The sequence below is a fragment of the Leucoraja erinacea genome, chromosome 19 (genome assembly GCF_028641065.1).
Source record: "Leucoraja erinacea ecotype New England chromosome 19, Leri_hhj_1, whole genome shotgun sequence".
NCBI classification, from domain to species: Eukaryota; Metazoa; Chordata; class Chondrichthyes; order Rajiformes; family Rajidae; genus Leucoraja; species Leucoraja erinaceus.
Genome location: NC_073395.1, coordinates 2048339 through 2075334, shown reverse-complemented (window position 1 = coordinate 2075334; position 26996 = coordinate 2048339). Strand labels below are relative to the sequence as shown.

The window sequence follows — 26996 nt, the reverse complement described above, 5'->3', positions numbered from 1 at the left end:
AGACTGTCTGAATAGTTTTCCCCAAGGTGGGAATGTCAAAGACGAGAGGGCCTGGTCCATCACCGATACTGACCTCCCTACCACTGAAGGTAAACAAAAATGCTGGAGAAACTCAGCTGGTAAGGCAGTATCTATGAAGCGAAGGAACAGGTGATGTTTCAGGTCAAAACCCTTCTTCAGACTGATGTGTTGTGGGACTGTCTCCACCTCTTCCTTTCTTCTTGCCGCCCATAGATGCTGCCTCACCCGCTGTGTTTCTCCAGCATTTTTGTCTACCCTGATTTTTCCAGCATCTGCAGTTCTTTCATAAACATTCCACACCACTGAAGGCAGGCCGCCTCAAGAAGGTCGTTAATATTATCAAAGATGCAGACGCACTCTTCTCACTGCTGCCGTTGAAAAGGTGGAACCCTGAGAACCATTATCTCCAGGTTCAAGAACAGCTTCTTCCCATCAGCCATTAGGTTCTTGAACCAACCAACTAGTATAACATTAACCATACCCCTACCTCAGCACCAAACTATTGCAGCCCTCACACTGGTACCAGCTTTGGTTGTTGGTTAGAATACCACAGTGGCACAAGGGTAGAGTTGCTGCCTTACAGCACCAGAGATCCACGTTTGATCTGCTGTCTGTGTGGAGTTTGTACGTTCTCCTTGTGAATGCGTGGGTTTTCTCCGGGTGCTGCGGTTTCCTCCCACACTCCAAAAACATGCAGGTGGGTAGATTAATTGGCTTCTAATGTCCCTAGTTAATTGTCCCCAGTGTGTAGGACAGAACTAGTGTATGGTTGATCACTGGACAGTGTGGACTTGCTGGGCAGAAGGGCCTGTTTCTATGCTGTATCTCTAAACTAGGGATCAGCCACCTTGTTCTGCATAAGGGCCGGGACGCATATCTGTGAGCAGATGTCGGGCCACTTCTATCATGTGTACACATGGATCCCAACCCCATCCCGCCCCGGATGGCAGCATCAAATCACGTGTTCACATGGACCCCGCCCCTTCGAGGACGCCACCCGGAGCACTGGTCCCCTAGTTACGAGTGTTCACCAACATGGCGCCCTAGTTACGGGCGCTCACCAACATGGCGTCCATAGTTACGGGCGCTCACCAACATGGCGTCCGTAGTTACAGGCGCTCACCAAAATGGCGTCCCTAGTTACGGGCGCTCACCAACATGGCGTCCCTAGTTACGGGCACTCACCAACATGGCACACCTACGGACCATTGCCATGGCTCTGCCCTGAAGGCGGTGGCTCAAATACTCGCACTCACTTGTCCCCGGCCTATTGACAACCCCGACCCCAACAGTGAAGCCCAGACACAGAAGGTGCGCGGCCGTGCCGGCGGCTTTGCGCAGGATGTGGTTGTGTTGCGACCCTTCTTCAGACTGATCTCCTCAGACTACAGCACTCAAGCTCTTGAATAAGAATGCCTGACTGAATGCTAACATTGCGGCCGCCAGCCTCCTTGCATCACCGCGCCTGGGCTCCACGGCATCAGGGGGCACCGGAGATGACGGATGTCTGCGGGCCAGATGATTTCAGGTTACGGGCCATAGGTTGCCGACCCCTGGTCTAAACTAAACTATTTGTTGTATATTTGTCTGTTGGTGCACCTAATGCACCTGTAAAGCTGGCAGCAAATAAGACCGTTGTTATTCACATATCCTGAGGATATGATTATTCACATAACGGGTGCATTTGACAAACAAACACTGGTGAATCTTATGGACACAGCAAGAGGTTTTCCTGATATCAATGTACACACCAAAGCAACCCTTGCCCTGCACCTTCTGCACGTCCCTTGGCACCTCTGCACAACTCCTGGCACAACTTGGAATCAAATGTTTCAGTTGTTTCTGTTCTTGTTTAAAATATTAACTTGTCAGTGTATTGCCAAGTGGGACAGTCAGTAATTCTTGTTCCGATAATTTCAGAGCTTGTATTTTAAACATGTTCATATGCTGAGATACACACAAAATGCTGGTGAAACTCAGCGGGACCGGCAGCATCTCTGGACAGAAGGACTGGGTGGCGTTTGGGGTTGAGACCCTTCTTCAGACTTAAAGGCAGACAAAAATGCTGGAGAAACTCTGCGGGTGAAGCAGCATCTATGGAGCAATGGAATAGGTGACATTTCAGGTTGAGATCCTTCTTCAGACTTAAGATCAGTCTGAAGGAGAGTCTTGACCCAAAACATCATCCATTCCTTCTCTCTAGAGATGCCGCCTGTCCCACTGAGTTACTCCAGCAATTTGTGATCTATCTTCGGTTTCAACCAGGATATGCAGTTCCTTCCTACACAGTGCTTTGTGGAATGGAAGATTAGAGTGTGTAAAGTACAAGAGGAAGAGGAAATAACTGATGTGATAAATGTGATGCAGCGAGCAGCACGTGGAAATATTTGTGTCCCCAGAAAGCATCGTTGTACCAGAAGGACTTTCTAAAGAAGTTGCTAAAAGCAATAACTTAATGACTACAAGCTGGTGTTGTAAATGTCACAGGAAGCCACAATGGTGTACAAGAGGCAAAGAGATTGCTGGAATTTCCCCTTTTAATATTAATTAAAAACAGTCACAATCTTCCTGAGATCAGAATATTTCACAAAACACAGAGGTCAAGGGGCCAGTAACTTGATCTTCTCACAGCTCGTCCCACATGGACATGTTGAGAACTTTGTCCAAAAACTCATCCCACTTTCTCAGCCAGAGCTTGATGCTCTCCTCCTTCATCTCCACAGACATAGCACTGTACCTGGGAAAAAAGCAAGCAGTCAGTTAGTGGTCTGTACTTCAACAAAGACAATGGTAGTCAAAACTAAACAAAGTATTTCTTTCAAAGTAACATCTTAGAGGGAGAAGTTGAACGGGTGGGACAACGTCTTCTATTAGTCTTGTTGTCCAACTAGTGCAGCCCTCAAGTCCTGGAAAAATCTTTTCTGCACTCTTTCCAGCTAAATTACATCTTCCCTATAGCAGGGTGACCAAAACTGAACACAATACTCCAAATGCGTGCTCACCAAAGTCTTGTACAACTACAACACAACATCCCAACTTCTATACTCGTGACTCTGAAGAAGGTTTCCGACCAGAAAATATTGCCTATCCATGTCCTCTAGAGATGCTGCCTGTCCCGCTGAGTCACTCCAGCATTTTGTGTTCTATGCAACATTCCAACATTTGCTTTTCCTCGTGTCTCCTTCCTATAGTCGATATCTTCACCGCTGAAGGCAATGTACCAAAGGCTTTGTTTACCACCCAATCCACCAAGTGACATGAATTATACTTTATTAACACAGAAGCTGTCACGGTGGCGCAGCGGTAGAGTTGCTGCCTTACAGCGAATGCAGCGCCGGAGACCCGGGTTTGATCCTGACTACGGGCGCTGTCTGTACATTCTCCCCATGACCTGCGTGGGTTTTCTCAGAGATCTTCGGTTTCCTCCCACACTCCAAAGACGCACAGGTTTGATGGTTAATTGGCTTGGTATAAATGTATAAATTGTCCCTAGTGGGTGTAGGATAGTGTTAATGTGCGGTGATCACTGGTCAGCGCGGACCCGGTGGGCCGAAGGGCCTGTTTCCGCGCTGTATCTCTAAACTAAACTAAATTAAAGCTGTAAGCTACATTCACTCTATGAAGTCACAGCCTATGCATAGTTTGAGGCACTGGGATGTGTGAGTGATGTGTACACATTGGCAGCAACAGACTGGGGTCAAGACGTCATAGTGTTTAGCTTGGGCCAAGGATGAGCATTAGAAAGGAGTCTATAGCACAAACTATTTCTGATAACTGACCAAAGCGAGTTCCTTTAAAAAGAAAGTAAAGCTTATTCACTTGATGGAGCTCAGAGCCAACTGCTTCAGTGTAGTCAGTTCCGCCTTCAAGCCTCCTATTCCCATAAAAGCCTCGTAGAAGTCGTACGATAAACCACGAGCGCCAAACATCGCTGGATCATCGGCACTGATGACCATGGGGTGACCGTCTGCCATCAGGCCTGCTGCTGGGTGGTTGCGCAGGTCGGTCACCAGCAGCAGCACCTACAATGAAGGAACCAGGAGAAAGGCACATCAGCACTGCACTGAATGAAACACTCGTCTAGGCATGGGCTGTGGGCAATCAGATTTACTGCTAATAGTCCACAAGCACTTTATCTTGGGAGGATCACCATCTACTTTAGCTAATACCACAGTTCAGATTATACACAATCAGTAATTACATTTTTAAAGATCTATAATGTAAATGTACTGTAAAGAATCTGAAGCCAGACACAAATTCATTTTAGCAGTAATAGTCACACAGCACAGAAACAAGGCCCTTCGGCCCAACCAGTCCATGTTATCCAAGATGCCCCATTTAAGCTCTCATGTCCGCATTTGGCCCATATCTCTCGAAACCTTTCCTGTCCACGTGTCTTTCCCATCCAAGTGCCTTTTAAACGTTGTTTTCTGCAGTAGACGACTCTAGCCAGCTTCCCCAGAACCAGGAGCCAGTTCTGTGTACACAAATGGCTGAAGTGCCATCAATACACGTAAAGACTGCTTCACCTTTCTTTGTTTCACTGCATCTTAGCCCTGCCTAAACTGCGATGATCTAACCATCATTGGCGGGGAAGTGAAACTCTATTCCCCGCTGGTTCCACCCCAGTGACACATCAGGCAGAACCATTACCCACTGTATTGTGGGTGCTGCCTTTTATAATGGAATATAACTTGAAGTAACTCAAAGAGTTTCATTTACACACTGCACACACAGGTCAACTAATTAATGTAATTAATGGATAGCATTTTTACAGCTTGTTAGAAACGACCGTACTCTCCCCCATTTTGAAGCATATTCATATCAAAACATTTAACCCGTCACCTGCTCTATCTGCTCATGACCTGCTGGGGTATTTTGTTCTGCAATGAGATTTCCCCTGATCATTGCACCAACTTTGCAGAGCGAATGACCATTCATCAGTCTGAAGAAGGGTCTCGACCCGAAACGTCGCCCATTCCTTCTCTCCAGAGATGCTGCTGAGTTACTCCAGTATTTTGTGGCCACCATGATCATGGCAAAAGCAGGTTAAAAGTTTTAAACAAAGGTAGTAAATGTCAGGCCAAAGTCATGAACTTTGTTGATGCATTTAACATAGAAACATAGAAATTAGGTGCAGGAGTAGGCCATTCGGCCCTTCGAGCCTGCACCGCCATTCAATATGATCATGGCTGATCATCCAACTCAGTATCCCGTACCTGCCTTCTCTCCATACCCTCTGATCCCCTTGGCCACAAGGGCCACATCTAACTCACTCTTAAATATAGCCAATGAACTGGCCTCAACTACCCTCTGTGGCAGAGAGTTCCAGAGTGTTTTAATGTTATATCTCTTCCTTTAGTCTAGAATCTTTCTATTAAGGCTAATTCTTTAATGTTAAAAAAAGACACAAAGTGTTGGAGTAGCTCAGCGGGTCAGGCAGCAAGAAGTGACCCAGCCCGAAACGTCACCTACGCATGTTCTCCAGAGATGCTGCCTGACCGGCTGAATTACTCCAGCAATTTGTGCCTTGTGATTGTTGATATGTTGATATTGGAGGCTGCAGCGAATCGTCCGATCAGCTGAGAAGGTTATTGGCTGCAACCTTCCCTCCATTGATGAACTGTACACTGCAAGGGCCAGGAAGCGAGCAGGCAAGATCATCTCTGACCCCTCTCACCCCGGCCACAAACTCTTTGAATCACTTCCCTCTGGAAGGCGACTCCGGACTGTCAAAGCTGCCACAGCCAGACATAAAAACAGTTTTTATCCACGAATAGTAGCTCTACTCAACAGCCAAAAATCTGTAGCCTCCCTTTGATCTGGTATTTTGTTGGTTCACATGCTTGATCAATGGTGTTTTATCATTAATGTTTTATTATTATTAATGTTTAGTGTTTTCTGAGTCATTCATAACTGTCACTGTGTGTCATGTTGTTACTTGTGGGCGGAGCACCAAGGCAAATTCCTTGTATGTGAATACTTGGCCAATAAACTTACTTACTTACTTTACTTACTTACTTATGTAAACCAGCACCTGCAGTTACTTGTGTTTCCATTTCATGTTCAACTCCCTTTGCTACTGAATGCAAATGATGTGTGTTTCCCTTTCTCTTTGCTTCCTCTATTTCCCTGCACACCATTATTCTCCTATGGTTAAAAAGCTCCATATTCACTACTCTCGGCTAACTTTTGGTGATTCAGTTTCAGGATCCACTTTTAATTCTTTCTTCCTCATTCAGTTTCCAACATGCTTTTAAAAACCGTTAAAAAACCTTCAAACCACATCAGCACCATTTTGTACTGCTAAACACCACCCCAAAATCACATAAACATGTCCATGTCAAAAAACACTCACTGGATGAACTACAAGTTCTACCGTTTATTTGGGTGAAAATCGTACCAGGCAGATCATTTGTGTCGAGAAAAATGGTTGCTGTTGCAAAACGGATTCAATTGTCAGATATGATTTTTTCACCTTAGGCGCCAAAATTATTAGACCTGTCATTGCTGGGGAATCTTCTTATAATGCAATCCCTCAAGAGCAAGTAAAATATGTAGGAAGGAACTACAGGTGCTGGTCTAAACCGAACATAGATGCAAAAAGCTAGAGTAACTCAGCTTCCTGTAAGTCGTTCTAGTATCTTATCCAGGGATGTTAAGTTCTTGTATTTTATCCAGAGATGCTGCCTGTCCTGCTGAGTTACTCCAGCTTTTTGTGTCTACCCTCAGGAGCAAGATTGACTTGCTTCCACTCCAGTTCTGAGGAGTGGAAGATGCCAGTGCATGCATTCATCTTCAATGCAAAGTGGCCATTGAGGGACCGGCCACCTGTTTTAGGAAGGAGGTCACAGTGAAGATTTATGAGGATGTTGTCAGGACTCAAGGGCCCGAGCTATTGGGAGAGGTTGGGTGGGCTAGGAGCTTTATTCCTTGGAGCTCAGAGGCTGGGGGGTGATCTTGTAGAGGTGTATAAAACCATGAGGGCAATAGAGAGAAGATGAAGTCACAAATGCATAAAGTCTTTCACCCAGAGTAGGGGAGTGAAGAACAGGAAGATATAAGCTCACAGTAAGAGTGAAAAGATTTAATACCAACCTGAGGGGAAGCTCATGCCTCAACCAAGCTGGAAATAAAAAAAGGGAAAGCAAAAAGTGATCTTTAAAAGCAACACCGTAAGAATACTAGGTACCAGTGTGTACTCAACAGAGAAGAATTAAAATTGTATATCAATACATTTGCTTTTAAAAATTATTAGACTTAAGGGATCTTAAAAATAACGGAGTCTGGGGATATGGGGAGAAGGCAGGAACGGGGTACTGATTGGGGATGATCAGCCATGATCACATTGGATGGCAGTGCTGGCTCGAAGGGCCGAATGACCTACTCCTCCACCCATTGTCTATTGTCTTTTCAAAAGATAGCAGGGATGGCGTTGTAGAAAATTGACTTTAGGAGGTAGCTCTGAATGAGTCACTTTAACAGAATCAACTACCAGTATGGTAAATAACTGGCAGCCAATATCATACTGCCTCTTCAACACCAGCAACATAAGACTCATTTCTACCATTGAGAATAGACACAAAGAGCTGGAGTAACTCAGCGGAACAGGCAGCATCTCTGGAGAGAAGGAATGGGTGGCGTTTCGGGTGGAGACCCTTCTCGACCTTGCGTTCACTTTGATCCATGTAACTTGCGTACCTGGTTTGATATTGGGCAGACCTCCAAGGGCACGTTGAACTCTCTGGAAATCCGCCTTGCGGTCGGGTGTTTGTTTATGCTGTAGCCGTGGCCTATTCGACTTGTGTTCAGCAGCAAGGCATCCAAGACATTTTCATCTACACTTGTACCTTCAAAGTCTGCCGGGGAAAGAATTCAAAACTTTGCACACAACAAGCTCGGTGCTTCATCATTTACACATACAGAGGTCACAGGATGGCACAATGTACCATCATTCCTCTTTGCTTTAGACTCAGGATACAGCATAGAAACAGGCCCTTCAGCCCAACGGGTCCACCCTGACCACCCATTACCGGTTCACACTAGTTCTACGGTGTCCTACTTTCTCACCACTATACTCACTGGGAGGCAATTTACAGAGGGGCAATTAATCGCCAAAGCCACACAGAGGGTTGTAAACCTGTGGAATTCTCTGCCTCAGAAGGCAGTGGCTGGTTCTCTGGATGCTTTCATGAGAGAGTTAGATAGGGCTCTTAAAGATAGCCGAGTCAGGGGATATGGGGAGAAGGCAGGAACGGGGTACTGATTGTGGATGATCAACCATGATCATATTGAATGGCAGTGCTGGCTCGAAGGGCCGAATGGCCTACTCCTGCACCTTTTGTCTTTGGGATGTGGGAGGAATCCAGAACACCCAGGCACCAGACAGCACCCGAGGTCAGCATCGAAGCCGGGTCTCTGGCGCTATGAGGCAATGTCTCTACAAGCTGCACCACTGAAGGCCAAACCTCATTCAAATCTACCGATGAAGTGGATGAAGTTTTTGTTAGTTGCTAGTAAAAACACTTACAGCAGAGCCATGTTTAAGAAAACTGCAGATGCTGGAAAAATCGAAGGTAGACAAAAATGCTGGTGAAACTCAGCGGGTGAGGCAGCATCTGTGGAGCAAAGGAATAGGTGACGTTTCGGGTCGAGCTTCTTCGAAGGAATAGGTGACGTCACCTATTCTTTCGCTCCATAGATGCTGCCTACGCGCTGAGTTTCACCAGCATTTTTGTCTACAGAAGAGCCATTCTCATCGGCACGCAGTGAACAGCATGTGTCACTCTGACCGGCCATTCAGAAAGCAGTCTTCTTGCATTCGGTGGTAGATTGGGCTGGCGGTGGGTGGTTTGAAATGGTGCCCACCTGCCGCTACCCTTTACAGGGCTCGGCTGTGTTCCCAATACATTGTCTGAAGCAAAGAATTTAACAGTGCCTTGCCACATGTGACAATAACATATTCCATTCCATCTTACCAGTCTCCCCAGCGTGAAAGAAGAAAGGCAGGCTGACCCCTGCTTCGGTTGGAATTAACAGCTCGTTCTTGAAATACCACAGTGGGTGGCCAGCGTCTTCTTGGCCAACCTGGAAGAGGTTCAAACAAAGTGTGCAACAAACATTATGTTAATTACTTTTCAAAATACCCAACAACATTTCAAGCAGCACCAAGAGTAGTTAATGATCTTCAATGCATCATGGGAGACTAAAATGCTGGAGAAACTCAGCTGGTGAGGCAGCATCTGTGGAGCGAAGGAAATAGGCAATGTTTCGGGTTGAGACACTTCTTCAGATTGACCAGTCTGAAGAAGGGTCTCGACCAGAAACGTCACCTATTTCCCTCGCTCCATAGATGCTGCTGCACCCGCTGAGTTTCTCCAACATTTTTGTCTACCTCCGATTTTCCAGCATCTGCAGTTTATTCTTAAACATTCAACGCATCATGAGTGACCAAGGAGGAAAGTGTCCAAAGATGTAATTATTGACAGTATTCCTATCCAGAGTGCAAACCTCATTCAAGTGACATTGCTATCATACGGGAGCAATCCAACCATCGCTGTGGCCCAACTTCAAAATCAATCAAGATATTGGAGGAATGACGACGGTAGACAAAATTGCCGGAGAAACTCAGCGGGTGCAGCAGCATCTATGGAGCAAAGGAAATAGGCAACGTTTCGGGCTGAAACCCTTGGTGGTCCGCCCTGTAATCAACGCCACAAGAAAGAAAGAAATATGTTGAAGACTAACTACGACTAGCTTCGGGACAATTGGATACCGAATAGTGGAGACCACCTCCCTACAACTATGATGAAGACTATCTCCGACTACCTTCGACTACCCTTGATTACCTACTACTAACATGCCGGCCGACCTACTACGACTAAACCTATGAGTAAAATAATATAGATTTGTTCCATGGCGACTTTTTTACTCGCCGGCATTTTTCGGCACTTTGAAAAATACGCTGCGACCTAGCTGAGGTCTCGAGTAAGCGGGGACTACTCTCGAGCACAAAGGAGAGTTCCAAAGACCTCATGGGACCTCGTGTCGACCATGCTGCGAGTATGTCGAGAGCAAACTCTTCTAATCTCGCCAATTAGGTCGCCGTTGTGGGACAGCCCCTTTAAACTATTCAACTAACCTCCTTCACATGGAATGAAAGGTCTTCAATCTGAAACCTTAATTCTGTGCCTCTTCCTATAGAAACTCGCTGCCTGACCTGTTGAGTGTTTCCAGCGTTTTGTTTATATTTTACCTGCAGTTTTTTGACATTTTCATTCACATGGAACAAGCTGCGTGACAGCACATGAAGAATTAAGCTGCCAAAATTAATAAAATGGGATTTTACAAGTGCTGCCAACTTTGAGAGAAGGGGGAAATTGGCAAACCAAGTGGGATCCAATCCAATTCAAAATTGAGAATTAATAAGCTGTGTTAATTGCTGGTCGTACCTCATGACATATCTGATTAAAAATTCATAAAGTTAAGGATTCATTATAATGTATGTGAGAGGATTATGATGCAGGAGGATGCAAGGGATTGTATTCTGCTTCATTAAGTTTGATTTGCAACATTGATTTGCATTTGCCGACATCTGGAAGAAATGACAAGTGTCGGCAATATATAAGTGGGGCAGTTGCCGAGGGCAGGAGGCAGCTTCATCCTGATTAATGAACAGAGCAGAAAGGTCCATCAATTAGCATTAAAAGTTATCAAGGCACAATTTAGATAAACAAATCAAACCTACCTGCCAGTCTCAATTGTTTAAGAAGGAACTGCAGATGCTGGAAAATAAAAATCGAAGGTAGATAAAAATGCTGGAGAAATTCAGCAGGTGAGGCAGCATCTATGGAGCGAAGGAAATAGGTGATGTTTCAGATGCTGCCTCACCCGCTGAGTTTCTCCAGCTATTATATCTACCTGCCAGTCTCAATTTATTGATTGCTGCCTTAATTGCCACCAAACTTCAAAACAATACAGAGTGAACAGATCTTTTACAGTTTTTCTCTTACTTTACATTTCGTTTTGCTTTCTCTGGGTTCAGTGGGTGAAGGGCCTTTCACTGCAGAGAGAGATATATAAACTCATTGAAACTATATAAACTCACCAGTATTGGTCGCAATCTATTTCACTTTGACATGACTTCACGCTGCCCTGCAACAATATTGAATTGTATCTACTTGCTTCTCATGAGCGAGCGAGCTATCTGACTGGTTATACAGCAAACACCCTGGCTACAGTACCTTCTGGCTCCTTGTTTAGATGGGAATAACAAACATAATAAGAACATACCATGTCAAACCCCACTATGGTCTCTGGGAATTTTGTGTGCAATTTCATGGCCTCGTACATTGCAGTTTTCATTTCAGAATTGTTTATTTTCCTAAAAAGAAACACAGAAGAGATGTCACCGACAAAAAGCAGAGGACAAAAGTAGCCTGTCGTGGGAAAAATGAACAATCAGAATTGGGGCCAGCATCAGAACTATCTTCTGGAGTCATCATCCTTTGGTATAGTTCTAACAGTACATACTATTTGCCGCATGATATCCCAATTAACCCGATCATTTCCAATCCCTCCCTTCCCATGATTTGGGTCAGGGCTCAGTGGAGAAGCAATGGAGTGGATCAGAATTGCCACTTGAACCAGTGCGATATTGTACTATATTGTGCCATCAAATCCTACCTCGGTACTGAAAATATGACTTTGGCTCCCATAAAGTCAGGATAATCACGTTGGAATTGTGTGGTAACCTCCTGGTAGGCCAGAATGGACCATTCCTTGTCATGCAGAGTCCCATTGAGTTCATACACCTACAACATATAACAAGTGCCAGTTAATGATTTGTTACGTTCATAATCCAATTACCTTGTAATGTAGACACAATATGCTGGAGTAACTCAGCGGGTGAGCCAGCATCTCTGGAGAGAAGGAATGGGCGACGTTTCGGGTTGAGACCCTTCTTCAAACTGATGTCAGGGGAGGGGGCGGGACAAGATAGAATGTAGTCGGAGACAGTAAGACTAGTGGGAGAACTGGGAAGGGGATGGAGAGAGAAAGCAAGTGCTATTCTGAAGAGCAACTCAGCGGGTCTGGCAGCATCTGTGGAGAACATGGATAGGTGACGTTTCACAGAGTGCTGGAGTAACTCAGCGGGTCAGGCAACATCTCTGGAGAACATGGATAGGTGACGTTTCACAGAGTGCTGGAGTAACTCAGCGGGTCAGGCAGCATCTGTGGAGAACATGGATAGGTGACGTTTCACAGAGTGCTGGAGTAACTCAGCGGGTCAGGCAGCATCTGTAGAGATCATGGGTAGGTGACGTTTCAAGTCAGGACCCAGTTCCTTGTGTCTGCAAAGACATGAAACTATTTTTGCAACAAGAGGTTTGGTTCATTCACCCATCCATGGCATCGAGCAAGCTCTCAGTCAAGGGTTTCCCAAAGTTATAATATTCTGCACTCGTGCATACCAGACATTAAATAACTGGAACATAAATACATCAATGAATCTGACACCTGCCATCATTTGTGAAATGTGGATAACTCATCTGATACCTTTTTCATGTCTGAATTACAACATCTTAATTAGCCCTGAAACCCAACGATGTAACACCCAGGAGGAGCTATTAGAACTGAAACTAATTTGTACAGTTTATTTTGCGTTGCTATCAGTGTGTGACAGATCAATGATCCAGCACAATAGCTGGACGAGGGCTATAGTGATACACTAGGTGCTGGCAAAGTGGCCATTGCCCACAGGCTCGTACATTATGATAGCCTTCCCCCACACCAGCGCAAATAAATGTACTTAAACCACTAAGCAAGAATCAGGTCCAAGTTAGATTGGTGTGAAATTAAGAATGCTTCTATAAAATCGTACAGCATTGAAACAAGCCCTTCTGCCCAACTTGCCCACACCAGCCAACATGCCCCAGCTACACTAGTCCCACCTACCTGCGTTTGGCCCATCTCCCTCAACCTGTTCCAAATGTCGAAGGAGACCATGTCGAAATGCTTCTTAAACTTTGCGATATTCCCAGCCTCAACTACCTTTTCCAGCAGCTCCTTCCATACACCTCTCACCCACACCCATTGCGTGAAAAACTTACCCCTCAGATTCTTATTAAATCCTTCTCCCTCCCCTCACCTTAAACCTATGTCCTCTGGTTCTCGATTCCCCTACTCTGGGCAAGAGACTTAGTGCATCTACTCGATCTACTCCTCTGGTGATTTTATGCACGTCTGCAAGATCACCCCTCATCATCCTATTAATGATATAGCACAATAAATAAATGAATGAATGAATGAACATTGATCTGATGCAACAGATATAAGGGAGGCGGTGAAGTGAAATTATAGTTTTAAAAAATGTGGAATCAGAGGAATGATGGAGCAATTCTGAGGTGGATGAATGATGGAATTTGAGGTGGGCTGATCCACAGACAACGAGAGGTCCCACCATAAAGCTGTGGAATCACTGCAAGGGCAGAGGGGTGGGTCAGGACCAATTGGACCAGTATCTGAAAGGAAGGAAGTAAGGTCCACTGTAATAAGGGGCAATACATTGGTGAAGATAATGGACAATTGTCTAGTAAAGGAACACAAAATGCTGGAGTAACTCAACGGGTCAGGCAAGATCTCTGGAGACAATCGACAGGTGAAGTTTTAGGTGAGCACCCTACTTCACAATTGCCCAGTAAGGATCAATTCAATCTAGCATTCGAAAGCTGAACTTTAAACAAGTGGGTGTATATGAAGTGATTGGTAGATGCTGTACTGCAGTATCATGTTTGATAAATGTCCCCCGAGTTGGAAGAGAGATTAGACGGTGGTAAAGGTGGGATATAGGGACGTTATTGCAGATATACTAATACATGGTCTTGGAGCAAACACTAAACTGCTGGAGGTACTCAGTGGGTTGAGCAGCATCTGTGGTGGGGAAAGGAGCTGTCAGTGTTTCAGATCGAGACCCTGCTTCAGGAGAGAATGGAGGAGGACTATAGCCAGCACCATGGGATATGAGGAACTGCAGATGCTAGTTTATAAAAAAAATAGACACAAAGTGCTAAAGTAACTCAACAGGTCAGGCAGCATCTCTGGAGAACGTGGGTAGGTTCTCCACAGATGCTGCCTGACCCGCTGAATTACCCCAGCACTTTGCATCTTTTCTTTGATGGACATTGTGTTGGGCACAGACATTGTGGACTGAAAGGCCTGTTCCTGTGCTGCACGCTTCCATGTTCATGGAACAGCATCCCTCTTCCCATCAGAACTGCCCCCTCCATCGACTCCTTTAAATCGAGACTTAAAACTCAACTTTGCTCCCAAGCCTTTCTTGACGTCCTCTGAGGGAGGGCTATATGTATGTATGTATTTATGTATGTACTTAATCCATGGACCACTGTTGTATAACGTTAGTACCTCGACCAATGTAAAGGCCAACGAGAGTTGGTTTTTAAATGTGCTATAGAAATAAAAGTGACTTGACTTGACTGAGGAGCATTAAAGGGCAAGAGTCAGACAGAGGCCGGTAGGCAATTGGTGTGTCTGGAAGGGGTGGAGGGTAATGGGCAGATGGAGTCTGGGGGGTGATTGGGAGGGTGACAGAAGCTGGTGGGTGATAGGTGGAAACAGACAAGGAATGAGAAAGATGGGGCCAGGGTGACACTGTCCACCTGCTCATGACCGATGCTGAAAGGCCTCAAACATGCGAGGATGCCCGCTCCCATTCTTAGTGACATGAAATGCCCCAAATATGCTTACTGTGTAGGTAGGAACTGCAGATGCTGGTTTACACTGAAGATAGTCACAAAATACTGGAGTAACTCAGAGGGTTAGGCAGCATCTACGAAGAGAAGCAATGGGTGACATTTCGGGTCAAGTCACTTAGTCCGAAGAATGGTCTCGACCCGAAACGTCACCCATTCCTATTCTCCAGAAACGCTGCCTGTCGCGCTGAGTTACTCCAGAAATAGTTACTGCCCTTTTTCAATTACACGCAAGTTAAGGAAAACAGCTTTGAACGTTATTACATCTCTAGCCCCAGTTCTTGGAAATGGCACATTTAAAATTTATGGGATAACACAAAAGAATTATAAATCAGACTATAACATATTATTAATGCAAGTGCATGATCTAGCTATACAATAACGTTTTGGAGCTTCTGCAATGAACAATCTAGGGACCGACTTTCTGGAGAGTCCATTTGCAGCAGCCAAGATCATTGTGACAAGGCAGAGATTCAAAGGAGTCCATAAAATGTGATCTGCAATACTGCAAAACATGGTAATGAAGCATTTGATACATACCGGGTGCAGCAAGGCCCGAAACTCTATGTAGAGTACATTGTCACGAAGGAACTCCCTCAAAGCCTCATAAAAGTAGGTCTTAAACACTGGGGCGTAGGAAATGAGATCGGAAGCAGCTTTAAATGAGTCTTCAAATCTTCCCCAAATCACATTTTGCGACGGGTATGCTTCCTCTGGGTTTTCAGTTACCAGTGTCAGGTTTCTGTACAGACTGCAGGAGAAAATAGTCATATTCATCAAATAAGAATCTTATTTCCATCTTTACACGTACATTGTTCCTAACTCTTCATGCTGTTGTTTAATTTCCATGGAGTACATAGAACAATACAGTGCGTGAACAGGCCCTTCGGCCCACAATGTCTGTGCCAAATATGATGCCAAGACCAACTCTTACCTTCCGGTGCATAATCCATATCCTTTGGATCACATGCACCCATTTAAAATTAGAATGACTTGTTTAAACTCCTAACACCGAGGAAATCGGTAGTGTTTCAATGAGTCAGGATCTTACAATTGCTCAGGAAAGGACTGTAGATGCTGGTTTAAATTGAAGATAAGACACAAAGAAGCTGGAGTAACTCAGCGGGGCAGACAGCATCTCTGGAGAGAAGGGATGGGTGATGTTTCGGATCAAAACCCCATCTACAGTAGTCCCATTTGCCGCGTTTTGCCCATATCCCTCTAAACCGTTCCTATCCAGGTGCCGATCCAAATATCTTTTAAATGTCATTATTGTACCTGCCTCTTTTGCATTATTTTGGTTGCCTAGTCATAGATAATAGAGTGATACAGTATGGAAATAAGCCCTTCAGCCCAACTTGCCTACACCGACCAACACGTCCCAGCTACACTAGTCCCACTTGCCTGCGTTTGGCCCATATCCCTCCAAACCTGTCCTATCCATGTACGCATCTAACTGTTTCTTAAACATTGGGATAGTCCCAGCCGCAACTACCTCCTCTGGCAGCTTGTTCCATACACCCACTGTGTGAAAAAGTTACCCCGCAGATTCCTATTAAATCTTTTCCCCTTCACCGCTTGAACTTATATCGTCTGGACTAGTATTGAATAATTTATATACATTGTGATCGTTATATTTTTATTTCTGCATTTACGGGTCTGTTAAACTGCAGCAAGTAAGAATGTCATTGTTCGCTGTCGGTACATGACAATGAAAGACTGTTGACTCTTGACGTGTCTTTGAGACCAATTATACTGCGCAGATGGGCCAACTGAAGAGTATCTTCAATTGGACTTTACCTTACACTAAACATTATTCCCTTTATCCTACATCTGTACGCTGTGGATGCTCAATTGTAATCAATTGTAAAAGTCTTTCCGCTGACTGGACTGCACGCAACACAAAAGATTTTCACTGTACCGTGGTACACATGACAATAAACTAAACTGAACGGCTAGAGTGTGTAGCGTAGGTTAGAGCTCCGTTTGGGACATATACACTCTGCTTTTACTGGTTTAAGCCCTCGGGGCGAGTATTTCCAATGATTTATTTTCTTTGATTCATCAAACCTTGATATTCTGTTCAAAGTGGCCATAGCAGACGCATACAACAGGGGTTGTCCCTCCATGGGAGACTGGCTCTACCTAACATCATTACAATACTAGCCCACTTCAAAGAGATCATTTCCTGCCTGACGTTAAAATGCAGGTAACGTCTACAGCTGCTCATCTCCCTTTGATTATTCCCAGGTAGAAAGAACATTAAAGTGAAGCTTTTTTTTCCCATTTTGATTTAAATACATAAACAAATGCCTTGCCTAGCTTATAATGTTCTCTTAACTTTGAAAATGTACTCCTTTGATTCCCCCCCAATCATCACCTCAAAGCAGCACATGGTAACATTTGATTAAAATCCAATTGAACTTTGGTCAAATATAGAAGTCCTTTTCCCCATTCTCCACCAGCTTGCATTTTACTCCTGCTCTCCTGAAGGCAACAACTTACAACGAGATAACGTTCTAGAAGACAGACATTACTTTATACTTTGACCAATCCCCACTCTATGCTGCTATCCACCAACGACAGGTAAGAGAACTTAGACTTTAGAGATACACTGTGGAAACAGGCCCTTCGGCCCATACACTAGCACACTAGGGATAATTTACAGTAACCTGTACGTCTTCAGAGTGTGGGAGATAACCAGACCATCCGGAGAAAACCCACGCAGTCACAGGGAGGACATACAAACTCTGTACAGACAGCACCCATAGTCAGGATCAAACCCTGGTCTCTAGCTCTGTAAGGCAGCAACTCTACCGCTGTGCCACATTGGGTGGTAACCATTGGGATGCCTGTGGTCTACTTTTCATCTTTGGGAAGTGTGAGCAATTGCTCTCTTTTGTCCCAGCTGAGAGTAAGCCTCTCAGTGGCACTAGGAACTGTTCCTCTGAACCGTGAAGATTCATCCCATCATACATTCATCCATTAAAAGCTTCAGATTATAAATTTATAATAGATAGAAACTTCTAAAAATTCCACCTCAAAGTGCTTTTTGCTCTAATGCGAACTATTCTTTTGCATTTGCAGTATGGAAATCAATTCTCTACATTAATATGACATTTTAATCTCAGTGCAGTTGCCCCATGAATAATTAAATATTTCACGGTTAATAATCACAACTAAATCAAATTCACTTTTACTATAACTTTTTGGTATTTTGGTTCTTAAATAGAAATCACCTGGAAACAATATGTAACCTTTTCAAACCAGTAAGCATGAGGAGAACTAATAATAATAATAATACATTTTATTTGTATAGCGCTTTTCAAGGACTCAAAGTCGCTTTACATGGTGAGTCAAGAACAAAACAAAATAGAGCAGTAAGACAGAGATGCAAAGGGGAGGGGGACATGGGACTAAGGGTATGCAGAGGTGAAGAGATGGGTCTTGAGGCGGGACTGAAAGATGGTGAGGGACTCAGAAGTTCTGATCAATTGTGGGAGGGAGTTCCAGAGCCTGGGAGCTGCCCTGGAGAAGGCTCTGTCTCCAAAAGTGCAGAGGTTGGATTTCAGAATGGAGAGGAGACCGGCTGAAATGGATCTGAGGGACCGTGAGGGTTGGTAGGGGGCCGAGGAGGTCAGTGAGATAAGGGGGGGGGGGGGCAAGTGGTTGAGGGCTTTGTAGGTGGGGACCAGGATTTTGTAGATGATCCGGTGGGAAATGGGAAGCCAGTGAAGTTCTTTGAGGACTGGGGTGATGTGGTGCCAGGATTTGGTGTGGGTAATGAGTCGGGCGGCTGCATTCTGGACCAGTTGGAGTCGGTTGATGTTGCTGGAATTAATGCCAAAGAGAAGAGAGTTACAGTAGTCCAGTCGGGAGGAGGTGAAGGCATGGATGAGTCTTTCAGCAGCGGGGGGTGTGAGAGAGGGTCTGATTTTGGTAATGTTGCGGAGGTGAAAAAATGATGTTTTGACAACATGGCGGATGTGAGGCTCAAGGGAGAGGGTTGAGTCAAAGATCACGCCAAGGTTGCGGGCCTGAGGAGATGGGAAGACAGTGGTGCCGTCTATAGTGAGAGTGGGGTTGTTAATTTTGGTAAGTGTTGATTTGGAGCCAATGAGGAGAAATTCTGTTTTGTTACTGTTTAATTTAAGGAAGTTGAGTTGCATCCAAGATTTGATGGCTGACAGGCAGGAGTTGATATGGGAGAGAGGGGGGTGGTGGGGGGTAGATGCCATCTTCTTGAGGCGGCCCCATCATGTGGAAGCTTGTTGATGGTGGGGATGACTGTGCCATGATGGACCTGACCGAGTCCACCACTCTCTGCAGCCACTTGTGCGTTGGAATTGTTGTACCAAGCCATGACCCAATCAGTGCACTTGTAGAAACATCGAAAATTGGTGCAGAAGGAGGCCATTCGGCCCTTCGAGCCAGCACCGCCATTCTGATCATGGCTGATCGTCCCCAATCAATAACCTGTGCCTGCCTTCTCCACATATCCCTTGATTCCACTAGCCCTAGAGCTCTATCGAACTTTCTTAAATCCACCCAGTGATTTGGGCTCCACTGCCCTCTGTGGCAGGGAATTCCACAAGTTCACAACTCTCTGGGTGAAAAAGTTTTTTCTCACCTCAGTCTTAAATGGCCTCCCCTTTATTCTAAGACTGTGGCCCCTGGTTCTGGACTCTCCCAACATTGGGAACATTTTTCCTGCATCTAGCTTGTCCAGTCCTTTTATAATTTTATATGTCTCTATAAGATCCCCCTCATCCTTCTAAACTCGAGTGAATACAAGCCTAGTCTTTTCAATCTTTCCTCACATGACAGTCATACGACTTATGTAAAAGTTTGTTAGAGCATTCGGAGACATGCGGAGTCTCTTTTAGCTCCCAAGAAGGTAGAGGTGCTAGTGTGTTGTGTACGTGTTTACATCAAGTGGGGGGCTCAGGACAAGTCTTGTGAGATGTTGCCGCCCAGGAATTTGAAGCCAGTAACTTTCTGCACTGCTGAAGAACGCAGACACAAGGAACTGCACATGCTGATTTACAAAAAAGACACAAAGTGCCGGAGTAACTCAGCGGTTCAGGCAGCATCTCAGGAGAGCATGGATGGGCGACATTTTGGATCAGAACCCTTTTTTCGGATTCCAGAACTGTGTGCCTTCTTTCTCCAGAGATGCTGCCTGACCCGCTGAGTTACCCCAGCATCTTGGGTCTTCTTTTGTAGAGACCACACCGTTCATTGAATCTTTCAGTCTGTGGAAGGGTCCCACCCCGAAATCTTCTCTGTCCTTTCCCTCTCCAGATGCTGCCTGACCTGCTGAGATCCTCTAGCACTTTGTGTTTTATTCCACTTCTGGGCATACGCAGTTCCTTGTGCCAACATTCCTCCGGACCCTGGGGAGAATTGTTAAAATCATTCATCAGCTTGAATTCTTAAATCCAGAATTGATCATCATGTACCTGTTATCAAATTCAGTGATGTTTTTAAGTTGCCGTCGATATTTCTCAAGCAAGGCCCATTGCGAGCACTTGGCCGGTGTTTTCTGTGGGCTTCGGAGAGAGAAATGAAATCTGGTCCCTCCAGCAGCCCCGAAGCAAATGTAGCAATTGGGCAGGTATGTTGCATTCTTCACCAGCCACTCCGCATTCAGCAAGGCGTAGTCGTGCAGGTGTAGCGCCGCACCTGGAAAATAAACCCAAACACACCTCAAATCATCCGGTTTGTAACTTACCGAAGATAGACACAATGTTTAAGAAGGAACTGCAGATGCTGGAACAATCGAAGATAGACAAGAATGCTGGAGAAACTCAGCAGGTGAGGCAGCACCTATGGAGCTAAGGAATGGGTGACGTTTCGGGTCGAGACCCTTCTTCAGACTGATGAGGGGACGGGAAGAAGAAAGGAAGAGGCGGACACAGTGGGCTGTGGGAGAGCTGGGAAGGGGAGGGGAATGAGGGAGAAAGCAAGGACTACCTGAAATTGGAGAAGTCAATGTTCATACCGCTGGGGTATAAACTACCCAAGCAAAATATGAGGTGCTGCTCCTCCAATTTACGGTGGGTCGGATTCGGAATGGGAGAGGGAGTTGAAGTGCTGAGCCACCAGACACAAAGATAGACACAAAGTGCTGGAGTAACTCAGCGTGTCAAGGCAGCATCTCCGGAGAAAGGGAACAGGTGTACAAAAGTCTCTCCGCATCTCCGGAGAAAAGGAACAGGTGACGTTTCATGTCAGAACCGTTCTTCAGACAACAATGCAGAAGAGGGGTTCCAACCCGAAACGTTACCTGTGCTTTTTCTCCAGAGATGCGGCCTGACCTACTGAATACTTTGTATTTATCTTCGGTGTAGACCAGCACCTGCAGTTCCTTCCTACATGTTTGTAGGTTAACAGGCCTCCGTGAATGTGCAGGGAATGGATGCAAATGTGGGATAACATAGAACTAGTGTGACCGGGTGATCAATGGCCGGCGTGGACTCGGTGGGCTGAAGGGCCTGTTCTGGGCCATTTCTGCACATTTCCGAAGATCTTTCCTGGTCCCAGCACACTGATGCAATTATAAAGAAAGCACATCAGTGCCTCTACTTCCCGAGAAGACTACGGAGAGTCCGTATGTCAAGGAGGACTCTCTCGAATATCTACAGGTGCACAGTAGAGAGCATGCTGACCGGTTGCATCATGGCTTGGTTCGGCAACTTGAGCGTCCAGGAGCGGAAAAGGCTGCAAAAAGTAGTAAACACTTCCCAGGCCATCACCGGCTCTGACCTCCCTTCCATCGAGGGGATCTATCAGAGTCGCTGCCTCAAAAAGGCTGGCAGTATCGTCAAGGACCCACACCATCCTGGCCACACACTCATCTCTCCGCTACCTTCAGGTAGAAGGTACAGGAGCCTGAAATCTGCAACATCCAGGTTCAGGAATAGCTACTTCCCCACAGCCATCAGACTATTAAACACAACTTCAAACAAACTCTGAACTATAACAGCCTATTGCACTTTATCTGTTTATTTATGTGTATATTGAACTGAACTGTTCTGTATTTTTGCTTACAATATTCTGTTGTGCTGCAGCAAGCAAGAATTTCCTTGTCCTATCTGGGACACATGACAATAAACTCTCAGATTCAGATTCAACTTTAATTGTCATTGTCAGTGTACAGTACAGAAACAACTAAATGCAGTTAGCATCTCCCTGGAAGAGCGACATAGAATATGATTCCAATAAATAAATCTCTTGTCTTGACTTTCCCTGCTGTCTCTTTCAATCAATCAAAACCAAACTCACGGGCCGACATTCTAATACCTCACATGAAGGGACGGTGGAAGTAAATTATCCCATTTCCTTGCCATCACTACACGACTTCCTCAGGTAGTTGGATTATACTTTACAAAATACTCAACATCAGCTTTTTTTTTTTAAGCGACTATCTAATTTGGTTTGTGATAGAACTTTCAGACCCTGCATCAAGAACTGGGAAGGATTTCCATTGAAGTATCTTTGTTGGGCTCCTTATTTCTCTTAACTTAGCAATCCGTTTCCTGATTATTTTACATTTGTTAACCTTTCATACCAGTTATTGGATGAGTTTCATCAAAGCCATTGTGAAGAATATCTGCTCACACTTTTAGTTCCTGTCCTTTTGTTATTTTAAGGTGTTTAAACTGGGTTGAAATCAGGCTATTCTAATTCTAGTATTTAATGTTAAATATTTTGTAACCACACAGACAGTAACTCTGATAGTCTCAGGAAATCAGAACATAGAATTCTCCCAATTTTGTTAGCCCTTGCTGTCTCCTCCCCTTCCTCAGCCCTCGGGCTCCTCCTCCTCCTTTTTCCTTCCTTCTCCCCGCCACCCCCTATCAGTCTGAAGAAGGGTTTCGGCCCGAAACGATGCCTATTTCCTTCGCTCCATACATGCTGCTGCATCCGCTGAGTTTCTCCAGCATTTTTGTGTACCTTCGATTTTCCAGCATCTGCAGTTCCTTCCTGAACAATGGGTTGAAATATGCTTGTGCCCCAAATAAAGTGTAACGTGTTACCACCATATTTTTCAATCTGTAGAAAACTAAGGATTTCGTTTACCCTTTTCTTAAATATTTGACATATTCAACATACTATTCATATTGATAGCTTTAGCTGGCAACTAGTTCCAGATTTTCAAATCAAATGAGACTATCAGAGTTAATGTCTATGTGGTTACAATATACTTAACGTTAAAATACTAGAATGATGTTACTTTCAACACACACACACACAGTGTGGCCATTAGACCGATTGTTAACTGCAACATCAGACCAACAATATCCTGCAGGTTTAAGTTTATTATTATTATCACGTGTACCGAGGTATAGTGAGAAGCTGGACAAACTCGGCGGGTGAGGCAGCATCTATGGAGCGAAGGAAATAGGCAACGTTTCGGGACCATAGATGCTGCCTCACCCGCTGAGTTTCTCCAGCAATTTTTGTCCACCATCTCAGAGGGTGACATGCCTGCGATCTACTTTCACTCAAAGTCTCTCCATCACGCTCATAACCAGAAAGTGGTCGTACAATCTTGATCTGAGATGTTTAGGCGATTGTAATAACGCCGGCACGTCGCACAGACAAACAACGTACAAGTTCTCCATTTATAAAGCAGACAGCCACCGTCTTACCTTTCGGCATCTTCCTTAAGATGTCAAAAACTCTGCTCTGCTCAATCAGTTGCTTGGCTCTGAAAAAGTGCATGGCGGGTGGGAATTTACCAGTTTCCATTCCCTCGGCAACTTCCTCTCGTTTTATTTTCATGAGTATATCGTTAACTCTGATTTCTTTCTCCGTCGACAGCAGATTGCCGCCCGTAAACTCGAACTGTTCCAATGTCATCAGTTTATCTCGGTCGTGCAGAGTCGGGATAGATCGACACACAGCCAGTAAACAGAGCCACATGGGAAATACAGCTCTCGTTACCCACGGCCCAGTCATTCTCCCAAACATTGCCGTGAGCGGCAATCAATGTCAGTCGAAACTGCTCAGAAAATCAGCCCGATTAGACTGTTAGAAACGCCAGGAAATATCAACAACTTCCGTTCCTGCGAGCAGCTTCCTTTTCTTGCGCCGATGGAATATTTACCTTTGGGAACTCACCAACTGTGACTAGTAAACTGCTCCTGCCTCCAAATGTCCTTACTTTTCCAGTTTACACCTGCAACTTTTGGAGGTGGTTGTTTTGTAACAAGTTTAAAACAAGGAGGGGAGGGGAGCAAAAGCCCCCCCCCCCCGAGAGTGAGTGTCTGGCGGTGCAGGACTGGCGAGGTTGAGAGGGGGGTGGTGGTAGTGCCTCTTGCACTGGGACTGACTCGAGAGGCAGCACAGGAGCAGTCGCTGGCAAAAAGTTGCAATCTTGAAACAAACTGCAACGTGAAGTGAAACACTTTCGGCGCCAGCAGAGGCGGAAAGGAGGGAGGGAGAGGGGTGGATAGTGGGGGAGAGAGGGGGGAAAGAGTAAGCAGAGTCACTGATGTCCAAGGCTGACCTGGCTGGTGGAGCAGCCCGTCGCCGAGTCCAGGATCTTTGACTGAGTCGCGGCGCGGCGCGGCGGGACGAGACGAGCACGACTTGTCGCCGGCCCCCAACAATAACTCCTGGCTCAGCCCATTGGTTTTCACCCCCAGAGATCTCGGCGTCACATCCTGTGGCTGGCAGAGGAACCCTCGCACTGTACGGCAAGGGGAAGGGGGTGGGTGGGGAGGGGGAGAGAGAGCGAGCCGGGCAGCAGCGGGCGGCCGGCCTGCCGGGGTGTAAAAGGAGCAACTACAGCAGCAGCAGCAGCATACACAGAATGGGCGGTGTGGGAGGAGAGGTGGCCCGGCAGAAGAGGGCTGGAGTGCGGGCCGCTCTCCCTCCGGCGTGTTGAGGGATTATTGGAGCTCTCTCTCAGTCTCAGTCTCTTGTTGTAGCCGCGCCATCTGTTCCTCGGCGAGAATGGGACCAGCGCACACTCGCACTGACTGACTGACGACACCATGGCACGCCGTGCTCACACCCACAGCACCACAGCTCACTAGAAAACACTGGTGGAGACGTGGGGGAGGGAGAGAGAGCGCACACACACACACCCCACCCACCCACCAGGAGAAGTTCCAACAAAACTATCTCATGTGGGGAAACGAAGGGATTTAAAATGTCCGAGGGATGTCCATCTTCGACCGTTTCGGTGGGAGAAATCCGTTCCTGGTGGGAAATCCCAGCCATCGCGCACTTTTGCTCACTATTCAGGACCGCTTTTGGACTCCCGGACTTCGAAATTGAGGTAATCTTATATAAGTGTGTATATATATATACACATTTTTAAAAAATTCCCCTTTTCCTCATCTCGCTTTCTTTCTTTTTGTTGTTGTTGTTGTGAGGCTCTCTTGTGCTGCGAACGGTTAAAAAAAGGTGCATTTGGACGAGCCTGTAATGTTGAGGGCAAGGAGGTCGAGTTTGTTCAGTGCCAGCCTCGATCCCCAGATGCTGACCGGTTGTTTTTCTATTGTGGCTCAGGAACATGGGGGCTTTATACCTCCCCCCTCCCTGGTCGTTTGTCCTTTATTTTTTCCCCTCATTAAAAACACAAAAGCATGTGGCTGTGTTTTTGAAACAAAAACATAAAAGTTTACTAAAGTTGGTACGTGGATGGGGGCCGAGGGCATGTGTGTGTGTGTGTTTAGTGGGGAGCAAAAACGTGCCCTGTGGATATAAGGTGCTCGCTGACCCGCCTGCCTCGCATCCATCACACGCCACCACTGGCATTGTTAGCCGAGCGAGGAACCACATGCTCCTTTCCTGGTAAACTTACCACTTTGCCCTTTTTACACCCAAATTGTGGAGAATTTTTTTTTAGAAACATCCCCCTCTTCCCCCAACTTTGAAACGGGGCGTTCCAACAAAAAAAACACACACACACACACACACACAACCTGAATTCTGAAAATGTGCTTTATGTAAAACATCGCGATGAGCATTGCATTGCATTTACCTCATAAAATACAAGTGTTACAATTTAAACTTTGTGTGTGGTGTGGTGTGGGGGGGGGTTATTTGCTACCTGATCTTCACTTTTTTTGGGGGGGGAGGGGGGTTAAATCAGACAATGAAAATATTCGTGAAGATTCAATTGGCCTTATCGGAAACGAAAAATCACTGTAAGGTTAAAGAAATTAAACGCATGCATTCTTGTTTGTTCTTCCCAATGTCTCCTCTCACCCCATTGTTTTTGTTCAGTGAAGCTATTGTTTAAACCTGTTTTCACGGGGAAGGAGGGGGTTAATTCGGAGCGATTGTTTAGCTTGTGAATATCTGGAAGCTTTTTTTTGCATTTTTCTGCTTTGAAATGCAAATAAAATGTGTGTTTTAATTCGGCTGCTTTTGCCAAGCGAGAGAATTGAGAAGTGTGTTGGGGGCTGGCGAGGCAGTGTGTCCCGGCCGAGTGATCGCAGCCGTCGATGCAGGGTTTACTGTAAGGCGTGTTCTCTAGCTTTCCAAAACAAAGCTTGCATTTCTGGCTTGAATGCAACCCCCAGCAAACTGCCGTCTTGTGCTGCTTACAGTCGCCAGCCAGACCCCCACCAGCTGAGCCTCGCCTTGTGCTTATTCACACATTAACTTTTTTTGCTTTCCGTTTATTGAAATGCAACAAGTTGTTCCAGCGGCCCACCAACTTTGTGCAAATCCCAGCGAAAATACTTCTCCCGTTGAATCCCGCAGAAGAAAAATAACGTCTTTGCCACCCTGCCCGTTCTCCTAAAAATGGAGAGACCGGTTTTAATTTTATCTTTAAAGACATCTTTACCTTTTAACCTCGCACCCTTCCCCCTCTCCCCTCCAAAAACCCATTCACTGTTTTGTTTGTTTTCCCATCTCCTGTGCTTTCCCCAAATAAACCCACAGGCATACACCCACCCACCCATGTGTAGATCCGTGTCGTCGTAGAAGCATGTTGTCGTGCATTGCTGAGCTAGTGGGAATAGTATAATTTGTGATTATACGTGCTCCTCGTCATCTCTCGCGGCTCAGTTTTCAAACATGTTGCTGTCCTTGGTAGCAAATGTTTTTATGAATATATTAGTCACTATGTATTGTAGTCAGCTTGCATTTTGGAGCGGCTTTAGTGGTTGTTAATGCGGATGTTTCTTCCCGTGATTCTCTTTTCCACTGAAGTGTTATCAGCTCAATCGATAC

At 45.5% G+C, this 26996-nt stretch overlaps 2 protein-coding genes across 3 annotated transcripts in view; one reads left to right on the top strand and one right to left on the bottom strand.

The window, feature by feature from the left end:
* Positions 1–2518: 2518 nt before the first annotated feature.
* ada2a (adenosine deaminase 2a) lies at positions 2519–24287 on the bottom strand. 2 transcript variants are annotated; one of them, XM_055650047.1, is made up of 9 exons: positions 23450–24287; positions 20255–20477; positions 15333–15543; positions 11707–11834; positions 11314–11404; positions 9000–9108; positions 7723–7880; positions 3841–4043; positions 2519–2758 (listed from the first exon to the last, which is right to left on the bottom strand). In XM_055650047.1, the coding sequence occupies exons 1-9, from the start codon at positions 23769–23771 to the stop codon at positions 2647–2649; spliced, it is 1557 nt and encodes a 518-aa protein (XP_055506022.1). In that variant the 5' UTR covers positions 23772–24287; the 3' UTR covers positions 2519–2646. The 2 variants fall into 2 exon arrangements, with proteins under 2 accessions (XP_055506022.1, XP_055506023.1); XM_055650048.1 differs by lacking the exon at positions 3841–4043.
* Positions 24287–26996, top strand: part of LOC129706077 (chromatin remodeling regulator CECR2-like) — an 84573-nt gene continuing 81863 nt past the window's right edge. The window contains 1 exon segment of the mRNA XM_055650050.1: positions 24287–25086. Coding sequence (XP_055506025.1) covers positions 24958–25086 — 129 coding nt within the window. The 5' untranslated portion in view covers positions 24287–24957.

Coding starts and splice junctions, on each gene's coding strand:
- ada2a (XM_055650047.1), bottom strand. CDS start 23,771: ATGTTTGGGAGAATGACTGGGCCGTGGGTAACGAGAGCTGTATTTCCC. Junction 9,109..11,313: donor CCATAGTGGGGTTTGACATG/GTATGTTCTTAT, acceptor AACCTCTTCCAG/GTTGGCCAAGAAGACGCTGG. Junction 2,759..3,840: donor TTGGCTCTGAGCTCCATCAA/GTGAATAAGCTT, acceptor CTTTTTTCCCAG/GTACAGTGCTATGTCTGTGG.